We start from the raw sequence: 27,141 nt of genomic DNA, 5'->3' as shown, positions 1-27,141 counted from the left end.
CTGATCCCTGATCCGCGTCAACCTGGGGCGGTTTGAACATGACAGCGCTCTCTCGTGCTGTGTTATATGCTCGTTGATTACATGCAGACAGCGGGCCGGAGTGATTTCTATAATTAAACTATGAGGTAAGTAAGTCCAGCTGCAAGCGACTCAAAGTTCCCCTATTCATGAAAACATCGGTCTCATCTGATTGTATTTAATGGGGATCAACTCACTAATACTGCTCCCCTCGGGCAGCTCGGGTCTCTCTCCTCTCTCTCTCTCTCTCTCTCTCTCTCTCTCTCTCTCTCTCTCTCTCTCTCTCTCTCTCTCTCTCTCTCTCTCTCTCTCTCTCTCTCTCTCTCTCTCTCTCTCTCTGGTTTTTCTCTAGTACAGCTCAACCCCTGTCATGTGATTAATGTCATGTGATCAAACACGTCACAGACATCGTGCACTGCACACGCATCCGTGCACTGCACACACTCATGATAATTGCGAGTCCTGTAAGTGCACGCACTGGCAGTGTTTTGATGTGCTCGCGGTAACGTAACTGTAGTATGACCTATGAAGAGAAGTCTAGTGGAGCGTCCTAGCGTGACGCCTCATACCCACTGTACACGTCCGTCGACGGAAGAGAGTGGGCGTGTCCGACGTATGGGGTAAAACACGATCTGCGTGATCTACAGTGGGTATGAGGCGTGACGCCTCACGCCTCGTACCTCATTGACTTTACATGGGACGCTCCCGAAATGCATTGTGGGTCCATCTGTCAAATCGGCTCCGTCTCTTGCGTCCAAAAGTTGAGAAAAGTTTAACTTTTCAGGCAGCGACGGATCCGGCACCCAATCAGATCGCGTTATACGCACGTTATACGCAGATCGTGTTTTACCCCATGCGTCGGACACGCCCACTCTCTTCCGTCGACGGACGTGTACAGTGGGTACGACCTTGTCGACTGTACACGTCCGTCTGTTTTTGCTCTCATGCTCGCAGAGCCTACTTGACTGTCACATGTCATTTCTTTGAAAATTGGCATTTTTTGGGGGGGGGGGGTTTTTGGCTTTTCCAATGGGCAGCATCCAGCTAATAATATCAGTTTAGAGCCTCAATGAATCGTGGAAGAATGGGGCCTAACGGAGAAGGTGGGGGCATTTGTGAGTGACGGACCATGGGGAGAATAGCAATATCCTTGTTTTGCACACACACTCAATTCAGTGGTAAAGGACAGCCTGTCAGCTGTCCCAGAAGTGGTGCAGGTCCAGGCTGTAGTGTAGTTCCATCGTGTCCTGCTTTCACCATGGCACAAAGGCCACAGAAGAGCTCAGAGCTGATCCACAGCAGTGGCTAATGCCACACGTTGATCAGCGGATACTCACTAGAGTTCAGTGCTCTTCATCAAGGATCAAGGATGCTTTGATTGTCATTTAACATGTACAAGATAAACGGAATGCAGTACTCAGTGTGATGTTGTAGGTTATCATATGAATGAGACGAGCAGACATCTGTTTAGCAGAGCTCAGGTTTATATCTGGTATAGAAGTGCGTGTCTTTTATACAGCCACTCATGAACATACTGGCGCTTGTTTTACTAGTTCCTGTACTACGTCACAATGGTTACATTATACATTATACATTACAATAAGCTATAAAAATATTAATAAAGACATACTCAGATACAAAAATACATATTAAAAAAGGTTAGCAGCATGTTGATGATTTCAAGTGCGGCAGTAAGTTCCTGTTGATAAAGTCAAAGTGCAATTCAGGTCAGCAGTTGGGGTCATGGACATTAAAGTGCAGTTAATCAGTGCATAATCAGGAGGTGTTCAGCAGTTCAACAGTCTTATAGCATCCAGGTGAAAGGTGTTCTTCAGCCGAGTTGTCTTTGCCTGGATGCTACGCAACCTCCTGCCTGAAGGAAGGAGGGTAACCAGTCCACGTGTCGGGTGGGTGGAGTCCTTCATGATGGAGGCTTCTCTGTCCTCGCATCTAGTAATGTAGACGGTTGACAGAGATGGCAAACTGCAGCCGATGATTCGCTGGGCCCATGAGAGGGAGTTGGGTTTGAGTTTGGGAGAATTATCCCAGATTAATCAAACAAAAGATGCACTGAGGCCCTTTGAGGAAGTGACACGGGACGTATCCTCTGGACCATGTGTCAGTCTCTGAAGGGAGTCTTCTGGTGGCCCTCCTTCAGCGCAGAGGTGCATCCAAAGCATTGGCTCTCTAGCTGCCACTTCATCTCTGGATGCTAGGTGTAAATGTAACGGATGCCAACTAGCCCGGGCTAGCTGGTGGTACGTTGTAAATCCTCACACCCCTAGCCTTAAGAACGCTTCTAGCCGCTGAGTTAGAAGCCTGGGCTTTTAGCTCAGTGGTTTTAGAGCGTTCGACTCCCAGGCCGGTAGTGTTGTTGGGGTGGCCAATCAACTGGCTCCGACCACTGCAGGGGCAGGTTGTGACCAAAAAACGGAATAGACTTAAGGGGAGACACGTAATCATGCTGTTCCTACACAGAAACCGCTGAGTAAGGAAACTTTCAGAAAAGGCTCAGGTTAAACGTTTTTTCAAGGGAACCTTGAAATTATTATTTCTATCACAAACAAATCTGAGGAATGTTTTGTAAAAAAAAGCTGAGTAAATAACTTTCAAGGGAGTCTGAAATATTGTTTCCAAACAAAAAAAAAAAAGTGAGTGTGGAATGTTTTGTTAAAAGGTTGAGTCAAACCTTTTGTAAAGGTGCTAAACTGTGCACTGTGTATTGATAGTGATCTTTGTCCATATTTCTCAATGTGTTTTCCTTGTCCCTGAGGATTCTTCATAATCAAAGAATGTCGTGTTACCATTATCTAGCTATCATTTGAATTGGGTGTAATAACAATATATCCTGTGAAACATGAGCAGCCACTGACAACACAATGTGTGGTCAGAATCTCAAAACAGTAATCTTATCATGATCGCAAAGGACAGGCCACACCCTGTCATATAATGTAATCATGTAAAATATCTCTATGATATATATATATATATATATTATAAAACTGAAACATATTATGCTAGAGTGCAAAGGTGCTGGTGTCCTATTGCACTTAGTGACATATTATTGCACAACCCTTGAATAGCAGCAGTTGTAAAAGTTTCTCATGATTGTGGAAGTTGAAAAGATTATACAAGAAATACAATATGCAAAAGTTATGGGTATGGGTATTGGTATGGGCGATACCAGCCTGGTTGTGGCTTGGTATGGGATGGGTAAGGAGATGAGTGGTATGGCCCATCACTAGATGCTCTCTGAGCTGTGTTCTGCTCACGCGGTGGAGTCAGCCATGGCCACTGTGGGTTAAAGGGGATGTTGAGGTGATGTCCACACTCCTCTTCAACTGCACAGAGGATTTCTTTGGGTACATGAACATGTCTTGAGTGCTTTATTGAGGTACACTCCTGGCGAGAAACCATTCCCATGAAGTCCAAGTCATTGGTGTTCGACTAACCCTAACCAACTAACTCTAACCTAACCCAAGCTCACATTTAACCACAAGTCTGCTACAGAGTGCTCAGAACAGTACAGAGAACAGCAAGGCTCAGTGTTGTACCTCAGTCCGTTTGTAGTTCTACTAAACATTAATATTGTTAGATTGCAGCTTATTTCTAAACTGTTCGTATAGTCTCTGCGTTGTGTATTTTTCATCCTAGTAGTTATTCTTGAAGTGTAAATCAAGGAAGCTTGACAGGTTGGATCAGAGGGTGGAATAGATGGTTTATTCCAGGATGTAATACAGCACAGGTACAGACTTAGGTTGAATAATCTATAGTGTAGGAGGTGAGGAGCAGTCTCCTGACGTGCTCCTTGGCTGTCGATCCTTCTTCTCACCGAACCAAAGGTTTGGGGCGAGTATTATAATAAGAAAATGTGAATAACAAAAGAACAGAAGCAGTCTCTCCCTTGATAAGGTCTACGGCCCTGGCTATGCCCCAGACGACCTGGTTGGTTCGTCCTCGTTGGGACATAACAAATGGAGGGATGTTGGAAATAACACCTGGTATCAGTAGGAGAGGCACTGGCCTATTCATAGACTTAAGAAATGTGAAGACAGAGAGACACAAAAATACACCAATATTCTACATTATGCACGCCATGTCAACAGCAGGATCACCAGGCACACCAGGCACAGTGAACCAGAGCCTAAACCTTAAACATTAGTAGAAGTAATAACTAGTTGTAACTAGTAATTAGTAGTAACTGACCACAAAAGGAAATAAATACTGAGTAACATGAGCATTGTGCCGGGATTGAAGTTGCATACAATTTAAATTTTAAAGGAAACTACACAAATGTGCGTGTGCGTGTGTGCGCGCGCGCGGGGATGGTGCGTGCTGCTTTACGTGCGCGCTCCATTAATATGTTTTTCTGTTTTACTGCCCAGACGAGCTCACTGCACAGTCTAGAGTTCAACTTTGGATTTGAAGTGTGTTCTGCGCCCGCATAACCCATTTAACGGGTGGTTCAGGAGGGGTTAGTGAAGATATTTGGCACACTGACGCACGACGGCAGTAAAAGTGCGCGCAGTAACAATGCGCCGCATGGCTGCTTTAGTTGCGCGCGCCACTTAAAGTCTTTTGCGCTCCCATTTATTATCGAGACATGACGCCATACCTTCTCAGGTAAGTCAATGTTTTCTGTTGCATCGGTCTTACCTTCTGGTTAGGTTTACCAGACTCATTAACTCAGGACATTGACTCATTAGCACAAGGGGTAGTTGCACTTGTACAATGACCATGTCTTTAATATATGGAAAAATAAATGTTGGCTGTTTGGATGTGGAAATGATACACTGGTATGTCACTACCTTGTAAAGTGAGTGTAATGCACAATTTAGATTTCCACTTTTGATTTTATATAGATGAGATCAATATTGAATGGGGAATCCAGCAGGGGCTGGGAAAAACATTTGGGTGGCACACTGAAAAGGCAGTGTAATATAAATATTAACATCATGTATAAAGTTAGAGTAGCAGGTCATAATTTCAAAGGATTGCTAAAGCTCTGTGTGTAAACGCCTGTCTTCACAGAAGTTAACCGCAAGGTATGACGAGGCCATAGTTCAGTGTAATAAAATGAGATGGCTAAAAAAGTTACGTCTGCGCGTCTGACTCGCGCCAAACCTACAAAAACTACAATTCCCATGGTGCTCATCTAGCCGCAAAGCTGTTGCTGCCACGTTGAGGCACGTGAGCCGTTATTCTGTTGCGTTTTGGAGAATCGTGGGGCTCATGGGTAGTGTAGTACCAGTGAAACATTTATGCCGCTTTTCCACCGCCAGTACCAACTCGACTCGACTCGACTCGCCTCGACTCAACTCGGTTTGGTTGCGTTTCCATCTAAAAAAAAGTACCTCTTCAATGTGGGCGGGTCGTAGAAAAGAACCTCTCCACCATGGGCGGGTCGTCATTACGTTTAAATCACGGGAGACGCGATTCCCGGGAAATCTGAATCTGATCAAGACTATTTCCTGATTCCCGGGAAAGGTTATGATGGGAAATAAAATAAAATAAAAAGCGCAATGACTGCGCGTCTATTGTTGTCATACGGTAACGTTGATAGAGGCGAAACTCGAGCCCTAGGAAAGGAACGACACTGAAACGAAACAGCGAAACGCCGGTCCGTGGACTCCAGCCACGCCGGACACACACAACCACGCCCGACACACATAACGACGCGCAGCCTAACTCTAGCCCCGGGAAAGGAGCGACACACACGGCGAAACGCTGATCAGTGTCCCCCTCGGGAGCGGGTTCGTGGACTCAAACCACGCCGGACACAACTTAACTTGAGTGAATATTCCCATTTACAGCCGCTGGCCAATCAGTTACCAGCAGCCTGTTTACGTCACACAAAAGTACCTACTCCGCTGGCATGGAACCTCGACGGAGGTAGTACTAAAAAAAAGTACCCGGTACTAGGTACCAGGTACTTGTTTTGCCAATGGAAACGCAAATAAGGCGTGGCGAGTCGAGTCGAGTCGAGTAGGTACTGGCGGTGGAAAAGCGGCATTAGACGTTTTGAACACGATGCGTCATGGGAGATTTTGTTGCCGATGCTCATTTTGAGAGGACCCAAGAGGGTTGATAGAACGGTCTCCAAATGGGGTTGAGTCACACTGCACAGGTCCATAAAACCTCAGAAACTTCAGTTAGGAGAGAGATAGGCCTGGGCAATAAAACAATAAATGATTGTATTGTGATAGACTTTTGATCAATATCAATATAAAACATGTTCAATATACATCGATTAGAGACTGAACCACCGGATCTAGCTGCTGGGTTTGTTACACAAACACGGTTCCATACTTATTAACAATATTTGAGTGTTTTTCATTGTTGTATCGACATAGGAGTATTTATCAATGAATAACAGTGGCAGGCCCTATTAAGCGTTAAACAGAAGTGTTTAAATCCAGCATGGTAATTCCTAGTATTTTTAGGTCATTCAAATGATCAATAGTTATCGATATCAATCAATATGATCAAGTTATATTGTGATATGTCTTTCAGCCATATCGCCCAGGCCTAGAGAGAGACACTTCTGCATATCTTGTGTACGTGTTTGTCCTGTCAGAAAAGGCAACCTTAGTCAGTATTTAACGAATTCCATAACAACAGCATTGTCCGAATCACTAATGGCTCCTCCTCCTCCCAGTCTTGACCTATAGCTGACTTTAGTGTTCCTCCTCCAGGCTCGCCCCTCTGGCCCCTCTGGCCCGGCTGGCCCCTCTGGCCCTGCTGGTGCTGATGCTGGGCAGTGATGAGGTCACCAGCTCAGGCGGGGACTCAAGGCCCAACTTTGTCTTGATCATGGTGGACGACCTGGGGATTGGCGACGTGGGCTGCTATGGCAACGACACCATAAGGTAATATGACCTTAAGACAACGTCCTAATCAGGAGCCTGTCAGTTGTGACCCAACTCTCTGTACATCGGTCAGTTGATTTCTGATCAGCAGCAGTGGGTTGGGGTGCACTCCTCCAGAAGGTGACACACAGGTCACATGGCTCTCCCCTGTCCCGAGAGGGTGGATAATTCCAGATAGGAACATATAAATCTACAAATTATACATCTTCAATAAGCAAAACATCTTTGAGTTAGTAACGCAACTCTGCACTACTTAAAAAGCTAGTCCAATATGTGTATTGATTTCACTTCTTTCTTTCTTTGTTTTTTTAGTGTTTTAAAACCTCAGTAGGCAATACGATTTAAAGTATCCCAATGCAACATTATCTGTTTGGTTTCATCTATTTGGTTGTATAAGTTTCCCTTTCCAACAACAAACAACGAAATTATAAATTTGAACTGTGAGGCCTAGGGCCTCATCGTTTCAGTATCCACATCTAGTTATCTCTCTCCCTCTCTCTCCCTTTCTGTCTCTCTCCCTCTCTCCGTCTCTCTCTCTGTTCCTCTCTCTCTCTCTCTCTCTCTCTCTCTCTCTCTCTCTCTCTCTCTCCCACTCTCTCTCCCACTCTCTCTCCCACTCCCTCTCCCTCTCCCTCTCCCTCCTCCAGGACGCCCAACATAGACCGCCTGGCTCTGGAAGGTGTGAGGCTGAGTCAACACATCGCGGCGGCCCCTCTGTGCACGCCGAGCCGCGCGGCGTTCCTGACGGGCCGCTACGCGCTGCGCTCAGGTAGAGCACAGGCCCTCCTTTATGCTCCTCAGGAGGAGAGCGCTGCCGCCAGGTTCACACTCACCGCTCACCTCTTCCCACTGCTGCTCGAAACTCACTGCTGCGGTTCTCTCTTGAGTTTGTTATAAAGCAGCAGACCCTTCTTTGTAGGAGAAACACAGGGGTCGCTCATAACACTACGACTCTGCTCCTCTCATGTACCAGGGCACCTGCTGGTGAAGACACCACACATGGACCATGGACCGTGTGTGGTGTCTTCCCTAGTATCTTATCCCTTACAGACTTGCCTAGTCTATTGCCCGTCACCTGGTACATAGAGGAGCAGAGCAACATTCAGTTGAATGTTGTTAAATGCGAGGGAGTAGCCCTGGGCAATAATGAAATTTGGTTTATTATTTCGTCATTGAATGGTATTGTGTTGTCATGGAATCAAGATGTCGACCTATCGTGATGAACTGTTTTATAGTCAACAGATTTTTTTCATCGTAAATAAATCGGGATGAAAAGGTTCCTTCCAATGATGGACGTTTGAGGTGTGAAACAGAGAAATGGAACATGTCTGGCATGCGGTTCAAACCTGATTGTCATCTAATGGATGTGTCAGGGGAGGGAAGCACACCACCTTTATAGGCAGTCTATTACCCAAGCAGTATGTTGCAGTGCATCTTATTATGCGGTGTACTGTAACATTTGATTTGTAATGATGGTGTTTATCCCGAGGTGATCCTAAAGTTGGATTTGCTGCAGCGTTTAAATTGGGCAGAAAACCAAACCTCTGTAGATGGCAGTGTGTCACCCTGTGGCTGGGATGTAATACGTAGTCTTACATGTCATCAAGTGCAGTGAACAAGCAGCTCCAAGGCAAGGCAACTTTATTTATATAGCACTTTTCATACACCAAGTAAAATAGATAGAAAATAAAGGCAAAGTTTAAAAAAAAGCATTTTAGAAAGTGCAATGTATTTAAGATCAACAGTCTCTGATACCCACGTCGGGACTCCGACCCGACCTAAAAGAACTTGGTCCTTACCCACGTCGGGACGCTAACCCGACCTAAAGGAACTTGGTCCTTTCTCTGGGACTCCAACCCAGATTCTAGGACTCTTACCCAGTCTCTCTGGTATCAGATTATGTATCTATCTGGTAAAAATAGAAAATAAAGGCAAAGTTAGTAATAAAATTAAAAATAGATAGAAATTAAAACTGCGCGCAGTGATGAACGGGACCTCGTAACATGTGCGCTGCCACGAGGTCCCGTTCATCACTGTGCGCAGTTTTAATTTTAATTTTTCCCGAACTTATGTAATTTTAACTTTTTGCGAACTTCTGTAATCTGTAGAAGCAGATGAGATTGATTCCCTAGGAGGAGTTTGTTGAAATACAAGGCGAAAAAGTGAAAAAATTCCATGAAAAACGGCCAAATTTGAAGGCACGCCACGGACACACCCTTCAACGTACAGTCACAAATAACACGGCGTTGGTTGAGCCCCATTTTTTGACTGTACTGACCAATTGTGAAGCAGATCCGATAAATTCCCTAGGAGGAGTTCGTTCAAATACAAGGCGAATAAAGCGAAAATAAGAGCACGGAATTCAAAACGGCCAACTTTGAAGGCACGCCACGGACACGCCCATCAACATACAGTCACAAATAACACGGCGTTGGTTGAGCCCCATTTTCTGACTGTACTGACCAATTGTGAAGCAGATCCGATAAATTCCCTAGGAGGAGTTCGTTGAAATACAAGGCGAAAAAGCGAAATTTGCCGGTAAAAGTGCAAATTAAAAAAGAGAACAGCCGACTTCCGGTGGGTTTTGGGGCATGGTTCCAAGAGGCTTTTCTGTAGGTATTGTCATGTTGTACGTGCCTACCGAGTTTCATACATATTGGTGAAACGTGGCGCAGGGGCTGGTTTTTAAAGTTCCTGTAGGGGGCGCTACAAACATGACAACCACGATTTTTGGTATGTGAGGTACAGGCAACAGTCTACACGTGTCCTGTGAATTTCATATTCATAACTATGACGGTCTCCGCAGTGTGATTTACCCTCCTCTGGCGGCCATGTTGTTTTTCCAATCGACGTAATTTGATTTGAGCAGTTAGAACTTTGGTCCCCAAAGGCCACTGAGTTGGTCCCGCTCAAATCAAACATTGCGTCTAAGAACTGTGCCTATTTTAGTAACAGGCCACGCCCATTTCGAAGCCACGCCCCATAAAAAAAATTTTTTACTCTATCTTGTTCAGAATTTGATTCTGAACAACTTTTGTATCTGGGTCAACATCATAGGAGTGAAAGTTGATGTTGATATGAGCAATTAACTTTTAAGTAATTTTTAACCACACCCATTTTAGAAGTCAAAGGCTCATGGGAGCTTTAAACTTTATTGTACAGACTAATCCTTATGTCAGATTTAAGACAATGGGTCATAGATGATATGTGCCAAAGGATTTTTGTCAAAGTCGAAAAACCTGGGATCCTTAGGCAATTTGCTGTAACATAATTCAAAATGGCGGAAAATCTGGCAACCCGGAAATCTTCAGTTCAAGAGACTTTTTTGTTCATCATGAGGATTTGCATGTGTGTGCAAAGTTTCATGAGTGCAGGTCAAACCGGTGACGCGTGCTGCTTGTGCAAAGTTTGCACTTTTGAACAGTTGGTATAGCGCCACCTTGGGGCCAATGTGAATTTGACGGCTAGAATATGAAATTTTTCACCAGTCCCCACAAATGTGCCAAATAAAAATGAGTTTTCGTATATGTTCAGGGGGGGAAAAATGCAGTCAAAGAGGCTTAAAAATAAGAATAAGAAGAAAAAGCGGACCAATAACAATAGGGACCTTGCAGGTTCTGCTCGGTCCCTAATAAAGGCAAAGTTAAAAAATCATTGTAGATGATTGTATTGCTTGTAGATTTTAAAAGCTGTCAGAGTTGGGGCAAGTCTTAAATCCTCAGGGAGTTTATTCCAGCTATTTGTTGCATAGTAACTAAATCCTGCTTCCCCGTGTTTCCTGTTGACTCTGGGGATAATTAACAGATTGGTCTCAGAAGATCTTAGTGGCCTAGAAGGCTTATGTAGTGGAAGCATATCAGTTAAATATTTTGGCCCTAAACCATGTAGGGATTTATAGGTTAGCAACATGATTTTAAAATAAATTCTCTGACATACATGGAGCCAATGTAACGATTTAAGAATTGGTGTAATATGTTCAAATGTTTTGGTCTTTGTTAGAACTCTAGCAGCAGCATTCTGAACAAGCTGTAGTTGCCTTAGAGTTTTTTTTTGGGAGACCTGTAAGGAGACCATTGTAGTATTCAAGCTTGCTAGTGATAAAGGCATGTACAAGTTTTTGTAAGTCTTCGGTAGACATGAGCCCTCTAAGTCTTGCTACGTTTTTAAGGTGATAATATGCAGATTTTGTAACTGATTTGATGTGACTGTCGAAGTGTAAATCTGAATCCATGATAACCCCTAGATTTCTGGCTTTGATTGAGGTTTTCAGGGACAGAGAGTGAAGGTGTTGGGTTACTTTAAGCCTTTCGGTTTTAGCACCAAATACATTTATCTCGGGTTTGTCCACATTTAGTTGAAGGAAATTTCGGCACATCCAGTCTTTGACTTGCTCAATGCACTGGCACAACAGATCTATGGCTGATCAGTCATTTGGTGATAGCGATACATAGATTTGTGTGTAATCAGCATAGCAATGATGGTCAATATTGTTATTTTGCATGATTTGCCCTAGTGGGAGCATGTAGATGTTGAATAGAGAGGGTCATAAGATCGAACCTTGTGGGACTCCACATGTCACGTTTGTTGATTCTGAAACAAAGTCGCCAATGGAAACAAAGTAGTTCCTATTTTGTAGGTAGGACCTAAACCAATTTAAAACTGTGCCTGAAAGCCCCACCCAGTTTTCTAATCTGTCCAAAAGTATTGTATGGTCTACAGTGTCGAATGCAGCACTGAGGTCTGCATTAGGTGAGCATTAGTATTGAGATTTTGCCAGAGTCTGTGTTAAGACGGATGTTGTTTACAACTTTAATAAGGGCGGTCTCGATGCTGTGAAGGGGTTGAAATCCTGATTGGAAGGTGTCATAGCAACCAGTTGATGCCAGGAAGTCACTAAGTTGCTGGAGGACAACTTTCTCAATGATTTTACTTATGAAGGGTAGATTTCATGTTGGTCTGTAGTTGTTAATAATAGAGGCATCTAGGCTCCGCTTTTTAAAAATGGGTTTAATAACTGCAGTTTTTAAGGCTTTTGGGAAATTGTCTGATTGGAGAGAGTTGTTTACTATTTGCAATATATCTATTGCTAGGCAGTGAAAAAACATTCTTAAAGAGGTTGGTAGGTAAAGTATCAAGGTGGATGGCTTTAGTTGTGTCACAGTTTCCACAAGAGTTTTAGAGTCTATGACATTAAAGCATGTCATTGCCACGTTACTTTTGCCTGAACAGGGTGGTAGTCCAACATTTTTGTTTAGAGTGGAGACATTGATGGCGCGTCTGATGCCTTCAATTTTATCAGTATAAAATGCTGCAAACTCATTGCATTTCTGTGTGGAATGAAGGTCAGGTGGAATTTGTGTTGGGGGCTTGGTCAGTCTGTGAACAGTTGCAAATAGGGTTTTGGAATTATTAGTATTGGTTTTAATGATATTGCAGAAAAATGTTTCTGTAGTACTTTTTAAGTCTAAATTGTAGGCACGGAGGCTCTCTTTATAAATGTCATGGTGAAAATGAAGTTTTGTTTTACGGCATATGCGTTCAGCCTTCCTGCATTCTTTTTTCTGGGCTGTTACAAAAGCAGCTTTTCTCCAGGGTGCCTTTTGCTTTCCAGAAATCGTACATAATAAGGTACAATGACAATGGCACTATGACTTTCAAAATTTTCAAATTAAAGTTTTCTAAAAGATCATCAGCAGAACATGGGTTGAGAGGTGGTAGCAAGGAGATGGTCTTTTTAAAAAGTACATTAGAATGTTCATTGATATACCGTTTTTTGAAAGTATTTGATTTTGTCTGTATGTCAGGAATAAAATGTATATTACATGAAGCATTTACGTCTATGAAGTGGTGAACATGTGAAGATATATGAATGCATCAACAGTACGTTCTGACCAGGTCATTTGATTGGACAAGAGGTTCACTAAACATGTATCACTGTGCAGGTGTTTCTAATTACCCTTAATTACATGAACCGTCGTAAGCTGGAACTCATCACACAGGCTTCCAGACGACAACAGACTCCTCTGTTGTCTCTCTGATTTCGCCCAATAAATGGAAACCTTAAAGGGGACATATTATGAAAACAACACTTTTCCTGGGATTTGGGGTGTTGTTTTGGGTCTCTAGTGCTGCCACACGCATACAAACTTTGAAATAAGTCAATTCATGCTTTTTGAGTGAGATATGCATTTCTGAATGTACCCCGCCTACAGTTATCAAACGAGTGAGTCAGTTTCAGGTTTTTTTGTATGGAATCTCCCTGCTTCTGAAATGCGAGATGTTCGCGCATTTCAGAAGCAGGAAGATTCCATACAAAAATAGATGTGACTGCCTGGCAGGGAGTCCACCGGAGCTGCCGGACTGCGGCCGACGGTGGCAGTCCGGCAGCTCCGCTCCGGGAGTCCGGCGGGAGAGTCCGGCGGGGGAGCTTTGGCGGCAGTCCGGCAGCTCAGGAGTACAATCCCTTTCTCCTCCATGTTCGGTTCAATCTGGACTTCAGAGAGTCAAAGCCAAAGCTCCTCTCCCCCAATTCTTCTCCACCATGGCCGAGATAACCCGCACTACGAGTCTTTACTTGTTGTGGAAGTACCAGAGACGTCAGACGCAGTCTTTATGATTCATAATATCATCCGAGGAGCACATAGCTTTTGGCCGTGATATAAGATATATTATATAGACACCTATATATTATATAATGTATTATTATTATTATTATTATTATTATTATTATATAATATAGATATAGAGCTCTGGAAGTCTGCAAACGGCAACAATCACTTCTCCTCCATGCTGTGGTTCACTCTGACAGCTCATTTGTATGCAATGGGCAGCAGCTCATTTGCATGAACGCTACAGACACCATAAGCAGCACATTCTGAAGGGACTGAAACAGAGGGGAATATTTTTTTCCTAAAAGCTATTCCAGCAAACAGCTTCAAAAACATGTTTTCTGGAACTCATATACTATGTTTACTTGTTGGGAAAACACCATAATATGTCCTCTTTAAGATAAATGTACATGATAAGAGGTAGCCGGGCTGCAGTAACATGTAGAATCACACAAATTAGTGAGCGAGGGAAAAGTAAATGTGACATCATCCAGTTGTGTAACTATTTGTGTTGGTGGAGGAAAATGAATTATTGTATAATCCTTTTGTCGCTTATTACTGTGAATGAATAAATGGCACTTAGAGAAGAACTGTTGATGAAAAGCAATCTCCCACTGGGGCTCATGCAGTTATGAATATCAGCAGTAATTGTTTGTGAGTAATGTCCAATGGCCTTTATGTGTTGTGTCTGTTAGTGAATGAATCTATGAATGTAATGTCTCCTCCAGGGAGGGGATAAGGACTAGCCTGGCACCGAACTGCAAACTGCAATAAGCCTGGGACCTCTCCCTCCAATTAAGATAAGATAAGATAAGATAAGATAGTCATTTATTAATCCCCCCCCAGAAATTCACAAGTGACCAGCAGTACAGTGGGAAAAGAGAGTGCGAAACAAGACTATATATACAAATAAATTTACCAATTGAAATAAAATATAATAAAAAACTATTTGAATAAGATAAACATACTATATATATATATATATATATATATATAATTTCCATTTCCAAGGGGCGTCACCAAAGGGCGCAGACACAATGCCCCGCGACGCCATTGGACAGGCCACCGACCAATCATACAACACTTTGGTTGCAGTGGTTTGTTCTTAGTAGAGCCTCTGTTTTACCTTGTTTAGTACTGTCTCGATAACGGGATCCGCAGACGGTTCTAGGGCAGCAGGAGCCCTCTTCACCCCCCGCCGCGCTCCTCTGGATTCCCCCGCCTCATAGTAGATCAACTGTCTGTCTGGCAGCGGTCCATGTGTCCGGGACGAGACAGGCCATCTGTTCCCAACTGGCCCAACGGCTGCTGCACTCGTTTGCATAACAATCAGGCAGATGTGCGCAGGCCAACTTTTTGACGGATAGACATCGTGACACACAGGCATTCTAACGGAGAACCAGGACCATCCTCGTTTGCTATTTTAACAGTCTGACAGTGTCGACCGTCACGCTTGCTATTTTGAATTCATAAACGTGCATAAATCTTTCCATATCACCCAGCCCTACGATGGTGCCTCTGTGAAAGTGTCCATTAGGAGTCCAAATTACTAAATGCATGTCAATATCTTTATCTGTCCAACGTAACATTAACCAATCAGATAATTGCATTATCCTTTTAATTGAAATGGGCCGAATGTATACGATTTGACTAAAACCATATTTGTGATGAATTATTTGCTTATTTTTGCATATTTTTTTGCATGGGGTAGCGTGGGTTGGAGATAATGGATGAGTGGATAACAACGTTTGGACAATGGCACAAATGTTTGACCTGATCAACAGCGCACATTAGGCAGCTCAGTGTGTGCACACACTCACTGTCTGCCACACACGGCCTAGATGAAAATGGACGCAACAGTAAAAACAAGTCAAAATTCATAAATGATACCTGAAGACCACATGAGGTGATTGAGTGAGTAGGTCTTCAATAACAAACATTATTTTATACATTTTAAAAATATTATTATTTTTTAATATATAACTTATTTTTTTGTATACCTCTTTGAGGCAGTCGGTATACTTAGCGTTGAAACAGCAGATCAGCAGTTACAACATTTTAGCAGTTTGATGTTTTCACATTATGCAGCACTATTCGATGAGGAAGTCCTGCTCATATATGGTGGTGTCGCTGAAAGTCAGTTTTTTTCCATGAACAGATGGGCATGATGGTTCCTGTGATCTTTGAGGTAGTCGGTACACCTTGATTGGGCATCGGGAAGGTTAGGGCTAAGTGAAGGAAGCTTAGGGAAGCTTAGGGCTAGGTGAAGGAAGCTTAGGGCTAGGTGAAGGAAGCTTAGGGCTAGGTGAAGGAAGCTTAGGGCTAGGTGAAGGAAGCTTAGGGCTAGGTGAAGAAAGCTTAGGGCTAGGTGAAGGAAGCTTAGGGAAGCTTAGGGCTAGGTGAAGGAAGCTTAGGGCTAGGTGAAGGAAGCTTAGGGCTAGGTGCGTCAATGTGTGGCCCACGGGCACACAAAAGTATTGATGCTATGTTGTGTTGTTATGTGTCGTGTGTTTGTGTCATGTGCACATACTGCGTGTGTGTATGTGTGTGTGTGTGTGTGTGTGTGTGTGGTTATCTGCTCATCACGTGTGTGTGTGTGTGTGTGTGTGTGTGTGTGTGTGTGTCTTTGTGCTCATGCTCGTTTGTGTGTGTGTGTGTGTGTGTGTGCGTGTGCGTGTGTGTGTGTGTGTGTGTGTGTGCGTGCGTGTGTGTGTCAGGGCTGGCCAGTAGTGGTCGTGTTCCGGTGCTGCTGTTCCTGGCCGGGTCGGGGGGGCTGCCCCCCACAGAGACCACCTTCGCCAAGCGGCTCCAGGAGCAGGGCTACACCACCGGCCTCGTGGGTAACAAGACCCTCACTGCACCCCACTGCCTCAAGAAATAAAGGAATATATATATATATATATATATATATATTAGTGCTGTCAAACGATTCAAATATTATTATAATATCACATTAATGTCAGTTAACTCGCGATTAATCTCAATTAATCACACATTTTTATCTATTCTAAATGTCCCTTGGTTTCTTTTTGTCCCATTATTTTTTCTCATTTTAATGCTCTTATCAACATGGAAAAGTGGATCGGCTTGCTTTGTACAAATGTTTTTTTTATTGAGAACAACATTGTCATATACCGTAGTGTTCAATTTCACAACATTCGCATTTGGAGCAAATAATCTCTCAGACAATGTAACACTGTCCATCAATAAAAGGGTAAAAAAAAAAAAACGCTGTTAATAACGCGTTTAACTGACAGCACTAATATATATATATATCTATATAACAACAACCAGAGATGTATAAAGTACTAGAGACCCAGACTTAAGTAAAAGTACTGTATCAAAAAAATGACTTGAGTAGAAGTGTTCTTTAAACACCCCACTTAAGTGGAAGTACTAAAGTATTCAAAATGTTTTGTACTTAAATATTGCAAGTAGTTTATTTTAAAATGTACTACTCAAGTACTGAAAGTAAAAGTAGGCTATTGTGTTATGTTTATATTAAAGAAAGCAGTCAAAAGTTTGAATATCATATTGTTTATATTATCTCAAATATTTAAACTGAAGGACACACAATTCCTTTGGCTGTAGCAGCAGTACAAGGACAGGAATACAAAACAGAGCTGTCTTAAATCTGTCAAAGGCCACATACAAGTGTTATGTAAAAACAAACAACTAAAACATCTCAAAGGCCAGAGGGGTATTCCAAGAAAGTGGCTAAGTGACAACCATGGGTAAGTTAAAGGACAATTCTGGTATTTTGAACATTGAGCCCCCTTTCTGGTTTGTCTAGGTTGAAATAGAGTGGTTGACACTGACATTTTGACTATTGGTCCTGTCTCGGGTATTTGGCTCATTTAGAATCGCCCCTGCCTGCTTCAGAATGGCTGGCGATGTGTCCTTAAAACAACCCTAAACGTTCGTTTTCAGAAATGTGCAACTCACCGAGTGGTTAGTGGTGTTTGTTTATGTTCCAAATCAAGTATCGTAGCGAAATACAGTTTCTGTCATGTGTGATTGCTATTTTATCGCATTTTGTAAATCCCATTGATTTCTGTTGGAAGACTGGCTGTTTACGTTTGGTTGTAGTCTTTTCGTTCGGTTCTAGCCCTACTGTTGAGACGGAGAACTGAACGAAAAGACTACAACCAAACGTAAACAGCCCCCCTTTCCGTTTTCGGCCAACGAACAATGAGTCTTCCAACAGAAATCAATGGGATAACATTGTTATAATTGTAACGATTCAGCACATGAAAAATGTATTGGAGTAAAAGTATTAAACTCATCAAAAATATGTAGTGAAGTAAAAGTGGAAGTAGGAGAAAAAAATAATATTCCAGTAAAGTACAGATACAGCATTTTAGTACTTAAGTACAGTAGTGAAGTAGTTCTACTTCGTTACTATACATCTCTGACAACAACATATATATAATATGTCAGTGCATGATGCTGCACATGTCATGAAACATAGTCAGGGCTCTACGCTCACTCTCACTCTCTCTCTCTCTCTCTCTCTCTCTCTCTCTCTCTCTCTCTCTCTCACACACTCTCTCTCTCACTCTCTCTCTCTCTCACACTCTCTCTCTCACTCTCACTCTGCAGGTAAATGGCACCTGGGTGTGAACTGTGTGAGCAGGGGAGACCACTGCCACCACCCCAACCAGCATGGCTTCCACTACTTCTACGGCCTTCCCTTCACCCTGTTCAACAACTGTGTTCCCGGGCGGCCCGTCGACGTGCTGGGGGACGTGGAGCGGGCCCTCAGGAGCCTGTCCCAGCTGCTGGGCCTCGCTCTGCTCACACTGGTACGTGTGCGTGTGTGTGTGCGTGCGTGTGTGTGTGTGTGTGTGTGTGTGTGGTGGGTGTTAGGGTGATACATTTAGGGGACCTGACTAACAATGCCATTGATGCGTACCATGAACGTAGGAGAAGAGACTTTGTGGACGAAGGCGGCGGAGGCGTAGAGTTTGTGTTCCTCTCTCTGATCACAGCCCCAGGGCTCAGCTGTTGGTGATCGTTCTTACAACCATGATCTCAAATAGAAGAAAGACGTTATGTTTTAGGCTGAGTACCTTTTGGAACCGCAGTGGTGGAACGAGCTCCCTGCCGATGTCAGGACCGCAGAGTCGCTCACGCACTTCCGCAAAAGACTCACTTGTTGAGCGTTCATCTGGACTTGCCTGGATGTATGTTGTACGTCCTGGCACTTAATGTACGCACTTATTGTATGGCGTAGTTAGTTACAGTACCTAGTTGTGCAGCATCTTCTCCTAGCCATCTTTGTTGTATACAGGGATGGGTTAAACTAGCAATTGTTAGTGTTTGGCAGTTGGTTCTATAAACATCCTTACTGTACTGACAGCCATATATTGACGTTTCTCTTTCTTCTGACAAATGTACTGATTGCAAGTTGCTTTGGATAAAAGCGTCTGAATGTAAACGTAAATGTATCACTGCTTATGCACCTGCTGTAGGCTAACTAGGAGGATGGATTTCATAGTCGCACCAAACCATAAAAAGAAGCTGCTTTTTTTTTTGTAGAGGCTGTAACGGAGCGCTACGCCTCGTCACAGAGTGATGGTTAGTGCTCCAGCATGGAGTCCTCAATGGAATGACAAAGAGATATTTATGTTGGCTTGCCTATTTCCATTAGTATTACCTTGTGTATTATCAGAAAGAGGCCTGCCATTTCCATTCAGTTGTTTTTGTGCTATGAAAGGAAAAGCTAAATGATGATGTGCCACGCCGACCCAGGGCGGGCGAGTGAGAGGCGGGACGTGGGACGTGGGATCGTGTTCGTGTGACTAAAGTGTCCCAGCGGCTTTGCATCCTGTAGCGCTCGGTTGGCATGGCGATGAGCAGTGAGGCAGACTGCAGTTAGTGTAATCCCGCTCTGGCCCTCGCTACGATATCCAATCAGAGGGATGAGCTCCGCCCCCTGGTGGTGGAGCAGAGAGGGGGGCTGGTGGTGGAGCAGAGAGGAGGGCTGGTGGTGGAGCAGAGAGGGGGGCTGGTGGTGGAGCAGAGAGGTGGAGCAGAGAGGGGGGGAGTGGGGCCGGTGGAGGAGCAGAGGGGGTGTGGGGGCTGAGACAGAGGGCGCTGTGTGGGTGAGACTCCCTGGGGAGCAGCCGTTGGTTCTCCAGGCCGGGTCCTGCGGTAAAGACTCACACAGTGGTCTCCATTGAATCAAATATTTCTCAGCTGCAAATTAATCATTTCCCTCAATTTGAATATTATCTGGAAAATTGCAACAGGAAAATATTAGTTTCCAACACGCTATCCAAGAGCATGCAAATTTCGTTTTCCTAACACACACACACACACCTACGCACTCACACGCATGCGGGCATGCGGACACGCACGCACGCACGCACGCACGCACACACACACACACACACACACACACACACACACACACACACACACACACACAGGGATGAGATGTGTATCAATATAATTCAAACAAAGAACATTACATGTTTCTATTTAAATAGAACATAAGATGCTCTAGCCTTAACCAGCCGTTGGTGCTGTGGGTGCAACATGTCTTCCTCATGCAGCACCATGGAAGTGCTCTTGTAAAGGCTCAGTGTGCTGACCCCCAGCCTGCGGTAGGACGCACACAGACACACACTGACGCATGTTTCTGTACGCTGCCATCCGTCTCACCCTCTGGGTCAGAGGGTCGCTCGCCGCTCTCAACAGGATTGTTGCCGCAGGTTCCACTGGTTGCTTGAGACACAAAAATGGAAGATCCCTTTTTTAGTTTCTTATATGTTCATAGCCTACGATAGCGTTTGCCTACGATAATGTTCTGCCTAAGCATGCTCCTAAATCCCTGTTTCCACCGTCCTCCTCCTGCAGCCACGTAACCTTTCCCCGAGCCAGACTTGAATGGACATAATTACATAATGACCTAGCGGAAGGTCACAGGTCGTATCTCTGTAGGGATCCTTTCCATGATGTTGTCGGACACTTCTAGTAAATCTGAAAACTTCTAGTAAATCTGCACGCCCTCTTCCAGAGGGCGTGCAGTGCATCGACTGGCTCTAATCCCCCTCAGGTTTACGCTCTGCTGCCGGCAGGCTGGAGTGCCTCGCTCAACACTGTCTTATGTCAATGTTTTAATAAAGGTGTCTGCATGCCAACTGATGCAGGCAACACATTAAGGGGAAGTATGGTGAAGTAGGGCCATGGTTGAAATGGACGTGGGCGGCTGGAGTCCAGACTGATCCGTGTGGTCATGTGATCAGACCGATCCATGGAACACAACGTGAGGTCATGTGATCAGACCGCTCCATGGAACACAACGTGAGGTCATGTGATCAGACAGATCCATGGTGGAATCAGGGCTTTGTATAAACAGTGGGAGCTGCTCAGCTTCTCCTGCTCCCGGGTCGGACAGACGGGGCACGGCCCTGCGGGACCACTGACAAAAGTCTTTAGTGTTGGAAAAATACATCGTTTTTTAAAGACTATGAAAAAAAAAAAAAAAAGATCAACCAAATTAGTTTTGAAAACATTAAACCTTTCCAAAGGTCTTTGGCATTTCTGCAGCTTATCTGGACCGCTCACCACTGTAAGGACGTGTGTGTGTGTGTCCTTGTGTGGTGTGTAGTGTGCCCGCCGGGTGTGTTTCTCATAGGGGTGTGTGTGGATCCTGGTGCAGGTGTGTCTGCGTGCGCTGGGCCTGCTGAGGGTCAGCGTGGGTCTCCTGGCCGGGCTGACCTGCCTCTCCGCCGGGGCGGTGGCTGTGTGGTACGTGCCCTTCGGCTTCCTGCAGACCTGGAACTGCATCGTCATGAGGAACCAGGAGGTGGTGGAGCAGCCGCTGGTGATGGACACCCTGAGCGGGAGGATGCTGAGCGAGGCCCAACACTTCATATCAAGGTAAACGTACCAGGTGTCAGTACATCTGTAGGACTATGTGATAGAGCAACTGTGTGGTTCCGGGAGTAAAAAGCCCATTCATTTTCTCCATAGAGGTTTTGATTAAAAGCCATAATGTCGTAACCATCCAAAGTGTACGTACCACACGCCGCTATCTTGTGAAACGATGGTACATGCTCCTGCAGAAGCCACAAGTCAAAGAAGTTAACAGAGTAGTTAGCTTTTCTAAACTGTTCGTATAGACTCTGCGTTGTGTATTTTCCGTCATAGTAGTAATTCTTGAAGTGGAAATCAAGGAAGCTTGACAGGTTGGATCAGAGGGTGGAATAGATGGTTTATTCAGACTTAGGTTGAATAATCTATAGTGTAGGAGGTGAGGAGCAGTCTCCAGATGTTCTCCTTGGCTGTCGATCCCTCTTCTCGCCAAACCGAAGGTTTGTGGCGAGTATTATAATAAGAAAATGTGAATAACAAAAGAACAGAAGCAGTCTCTCCCTTGATAAGGCATACGGCCCTGGCTATGCCCCAGACGACCTGGTTGGTTCGTCCTCGTTGGGACATAACAAATGGAGGGATGTTGGAAATAACACCTGGTATCAGTAGGAGAGGCACTGGCCTGTTCATAATCGACATAATCGACACAGTCTTGTATCTTTGCTTTTTATTCCATTTTCCAAATTGATCTCTGCTCCAATGCTTTATGGCATCCGATGCTTTATGGATACGAATGATTGGCTTGGTTCCAGGCTTAAATCTCTTTATATGACGATTTTACGAAAAGTCAATGGAGAAAATGAATGGGAAATGTACTTCTGGAACCAGAGCTGTTCAATAAGGCGGTCACTCTCACGCTCTCTTTATCGTTATCATTTCAGTAGTCAGCTGTAAAGCCAAGCCTAAAGTGGATTCTAAGCTTAATCTTTTCTATGTTGTTAAATGTATGACCACTAAAGAGAGTAGTAGGCTATGCAGTAATAAGCAATGGACGTGTTTAATCAGGCTGGACTTCTCCGGTGATTTCTTCTTCTCTCCACAGGAATGCCCATCAGCCGTTTCTCCTCTTCTTCTCATTGGCTCACGTTCACACGCCACTCTTCAATAGCCCCGCCTTCGCTGGCAAAAGTCGCCACGGCGTCTATGGGGACAACGTGGAGGAAATGGACTGGATCATAGGTGTGTGTGTGTGTGTGATTGTGTATAGGTGTCGTTCCTCAGATGAGGGGTCAATGGGTTCATCCACTTTTGATGCAGTGAAGTATGCCATAATATGTACTGCAGTTCATGTTTGGACTTGCAGCCCACTACAAGTGTTACCTTATCCTCTGCGGCGGTCAGTCTCCCAGCGCTGCTGCATTAGCCTGGCTGCTCTAACACCCACACCATCAAGCCAACCTCAGGTCAAATATAGATGATGGCAGAGGTTCCCATACATCGTTTGAGTGGGATTTGATGCATATCCCTTCTTTAACTCTCCTAGGTTGGAGAGGGAAAGAAAGTGATAGGAATATTGGAAGTTCCTGTTTACAACATGCACAAATCATTCGACCTAATGCACGTTCTGGCTCCATTTCAAGACATATTTCTGACAAATGTGTTTATATGGGCCTGTAAATGTCTACTTGTCTACCTCTCCTGTGCAGGTCAGGTGACGGAGACGGTGGATTCACTGGGGCTGGCCAACAACACCATGATGTACTTCACCTCAGACCACGGCGGACACATAGAAGACCCGCAACGGGGCGGCTGGAACGGAGTTTATAAAGGTGAGGCTTCTGAATGGAACAGTTTTGATAAAGGTGAGGCTTCTGAATGGTATGGTATCTGTATGTTCGTGGGTTATAAAGTTCTTCTCTGCTTTCTATCCGTATTCAGAGGGGAACATCAAAGCAGAAGAGACTGAGGTTCTAGAAATTCCGTTTGTGGCAATATCTTAAGAACATTTTGGGGCCTTAAAGCCCAATTTACAAAGATTTAGAAATTACAATCAACGTGGGAAAAAATGATATGAATTAGAAAACAAGAGTGCTTTGGAATTATTCTTTGTGATGTTAAACTACTATTTCAACCTTTTAATAATACTTCCAATGAATAGAATAAAATTAACTTTGATGAATCAGAATCAGAATTAATATTCTGCCATGCCGCCCCTCCTGCAGGGGGCAAACTCTTCAGCAAGAGAGCCCTGAAACAATTATATGACCCTACAACCATAGATACATCAATCAACACGTTCACTTGCTTTACAGCAAGTAACATTTTGAAGTCCCTCAAAGGGAGTATTTAGAGTGTCTGACTTTGCTCGCTCCAGAGTTAGGATGCATTATAACTCAAACCAGATCCCCCGAGTCCTGTCTCTGCAGGAGGACGTTTGGAGCCATCCAGACATCGGAGCGAGTGCTGTGTGTGTGAGACAGTTGAATTGTGTTGAGATAAAACAGATATGCATGGGAGTGGGAGCGGATGGAAAGCAGATGGGCCCTGCGGTGGCTCTGCGGTCCTCTGGTTTGCAGTACACATGTGTCTGTGTTCCTGTAAACCCGAGGCTGTTGGTGTCATCACCAGCCGTCCATCATGTGCACACCAGCGCAGCAGGGGGGGAGGCTAACCTCCTCTCTCCGTCCCTGCAGGGGGCAAGGCCATGGCGGGGTGGGAGGGGGGCATCCGGGTCCCGGGGATCTTCCGCTGGCCGGGCAGGCTGCCGGCGGGCCGGGTGGTGGACCAGCCCACCAGCCTCATGGACCTGTACCCCACCCTCACACGCCTGGCCCGGGACACCCCGGCAGACAGGTAGGAGGGGGGCGATGAGGGAGGGTTACACCACTGTTCACTGATCAGTTCAACGCTCACCAGATTCTATTTGCTACTATTGGACCTGTGCCTATTTGAACCCATTGCACTTATTACTGTCCCTGGAGAGAGGCCTTTTACCTCAGAGAGGGCGGGGGTAGTGGGTGTAGTTAGGTGGTGTAGAGGGTCTCCACCACGCTGGGGGGCCGGGGGTCTTCACCACGCTGGGGGGCCGGGGGTCTTCACCACCATGAGGGGCCGGGGGTCTTCACCACGCTGTGTTGTGTCTCCTCAGGCCGCTGGACGGCCACGACCTCATGCCGCTGCTGGAGGGGCGGAGCCGGCGCTCGGAGCACCAGTTCATGTTCCACTACTGCGGCAGCTACCTCCACGCCGTGCGCTGGCAGCCCCCCGGCAGTGAGTCCCGCCCTCCCTCCACAGGACGCCAGCCTCAGCCCCGCCCGGGCCCCGGGGCCCTGAGGCCCTGGGGCCCTGGTCACGTGAGAGCCTAACACCGTAGCCATGAGCTCACAAGGAGCCAGGGTGAACGAGAAAGGTCAAGGGTCACGTCAGGGCAGCCGCTGTGATTTGATGGGTCTGGATAATCTGCGATGAGAAAGTTCATTGTTCATCCTTAGAACTATTCCTGTCATTATTATTGACCTCGTCACTGACCCGAACCCTTTAAAGATTAAAGTAAATACCAGGAACAGAATACCACTGACTGAAGCAGTGCTGGTGTGAGTCCTCCTCTGTGCTCTCTGTGCAGGCGACTCCGTCTTCAAGGTCCACTACGTCACGCCCGTCTTCTCCCCGGCGGGCGCCGGCTCCTGCGCCGACCGGAAGTTCTGCTCCTGCTACGGCCGTCACGTGACCTCCCACGACCCCCCGCTGGTGTACGACCTCCTCCACGACCCCTCCGAGTCCCGCCCCCTCAGCCCCGCCACCGAGCGCCGATTCGCCGAGGTCCTGCAGCGCGCCGGCGAGGCGGTGGCGCTGCACCGGGCTACCCTGACCGGGGGGCCCCTGACCGAGGGGCCCCTGGCCGAGGGGCCCCTGACCGAGGGCCCCCAGCACGGCGTCCCCGACCAGATGTCCTGGGAGCACATCCTGTGGAAGCCCTGGTTACAGCCGTGCTGCGGGACCTTCCCCCTGTGCAGCTGTCAGGACAACGCCCCGCCCCCCGGGTGAAGACAGGCTCTCATTGGCCAGCTCGGGTGACATGTGACGGCGGCCCGGGAGCATGTGAGGCGTGTCTATGTGGCCTGGTGGGCCGTTCATGTGTGCAAACAATGGGCTGAGTGCGCACATGTGCGCACGCACACACACACACACACACACACACACACACACACACACACCTGTATGTGAACACACACACACACACACACACACACACACACCTGTATGTGAACACACACACATACACACACACACACACACACACACACCTGTATGTGAACACACACACACACACACACCTGTATGTGAACACACACACACACTTGTATGTGAACACACACACACACACACACCTGTATGTGAACACACACACACACACACCTGTATGTGAACACACACACACACACCTGTATGTGAACACACACACACACACACACACACACACACACACCTGTATGTGAACACACACACACACACACACACACACCTGAATGTGAACACACACACACACACCTGTATGTGAACACACACACACACACCTGTATGTGAACACACACACACACACCTGTATGTGAACACACACTTATGCAGAGGATGCAGAGTTGACCTCCAGTTTATTAGTCTGCAAGAAAGCGGATGTGAATGTCAGGAGTCAGGACGTTTAAAAAGAAGAAATTGTGAAGCAAGATGCATTTATATGAAACTAAGGATATATAAAAGAATTGTATAAATAATATGAATACTCATTTGTCATGTATTCATTATTGTATTGTGATGTACCAAAACATTGTTTAGCCAATTCAGCTCATCCAATGAATTGGGTCATTTATTAATAATGTTACCACAAAGGTTTTTATCACTAACAAACTACATTTCAGTAAATTGATCTAGTGTAAACTAGTGCACATACTGAGTGCAGAAATACACTGGGAGTTGCAGTTCAACCGATTCGACTCTAGAGGGCAGAGTTGGACCAGGTTTGGCTTTCCGCCCTGCGAGGCCCTTGTGTAACTGGTGTCGGTCTCGTGGTGCAAAATGGGAAATCTACATGAGGGTAATTTCTAATGGCACCTCCTACACCTTCCCCCAAAGTGGCATATCGGTAACACAAAACATACATCTGTATATTGTAATTATATAGTGTGGGTGGGAGAGATGGAGCGAAATGGTAGAAAGTGACGTGGCTGGGATCCTATCACCACATGAAACGTGAGTGAGGCTCTATTCATCCTACATTTGGGGTGTCCCTGTATCTACTTCCCTTCTTTCCTAATATGGTCATTTCTACCCTCTCCCTCCCTCCTTTGTCCTTCTGGTGATCTTGCTAATCTTGCTATGGCCTCCATTCACAAAGTGTCAAACACTCGTGTTGCCTTTCCCACCGTCTTGTTCGTTTTTCACTGCAACTTTCAAATGTTTTAGCCCAAAAAAAAGGATTATTGAACATGAAGGCTAATTAACAATAATTGGCTAAGTTTTCTCCCAGTCCAGTCTGAGATCTCGTGACACATCCTGATCTTCTGAGTTCTCGTTCTTTCTCTGCGTGTTGAAAGCCTTTCCAAACGTGCAAAAAGGACTGGACCAATCAGCGCTGAGGGAGGGACTTAATGATGGACCGCGAGGGTTAGAACTAGTGGTGGATTTCATGATTTGTTTGAATGAATCAGTTTGCGTCGGTCAGTTAAAGCCAAGAAGAGTCGTTCGTTCGTTCGTTCGTATTTCCGGTAGCGGTGAATCATGGTTCTCAGTCACTGAGTCGGTCAGACTCAGCTCCTCCCTCGTTCTCA

General features: G+C 45.4%; 1 protein-coding gene across 1 annotated transcript; it reads left to right on the top strand.

The window, feature by feature from the left end:
• Window positions 1-25,762, top strand: arsh (arylsulfatase H). Its single transcript, XM_084478683.1, has 11 exons — window positions 1-125; window positions 6,714-6,887; window positions 7,535-7,656; window positions 16,213-16,335; window positions 18,098-18,300; window positions 21,165-21,385; window positions 22,422-22,558; window positions 23,026-23,148; window positions 24,013-24,172; window positions 24,468-24,589; window positions 24,942-25,762. Exons 1-11 carry the CDS (start codon window positions 121-123, stop codon window positions 25,361-25,363), a joined length of 1,812 nt encoding a protein of 603 aa, XP_084334809.1. The 5' UTR covers window positions 1-120; the 3' UTR covers window positions 25,364-25,762.
• Window positions 25,763-27,141: the final 1,379 nt, after the last annotated feature.

This window comes from Micromesistius poutassou (assembly GCF_964030765.1).
Source record: "Micromesistius poutassou genome assembly, chromosome: 14".
Lineage (NCBI taxonomy): Eukaryota > Metazoa > Chordata > Actinopteri > Gadiformes > Gadidae > Micromesistius > Micromesistius poutassou.
The sequence above is the reverse complement of the archived record's forward strand: the minus strand, read 5'-3'. Positions and strand labels throughout refer to the sequence as shown.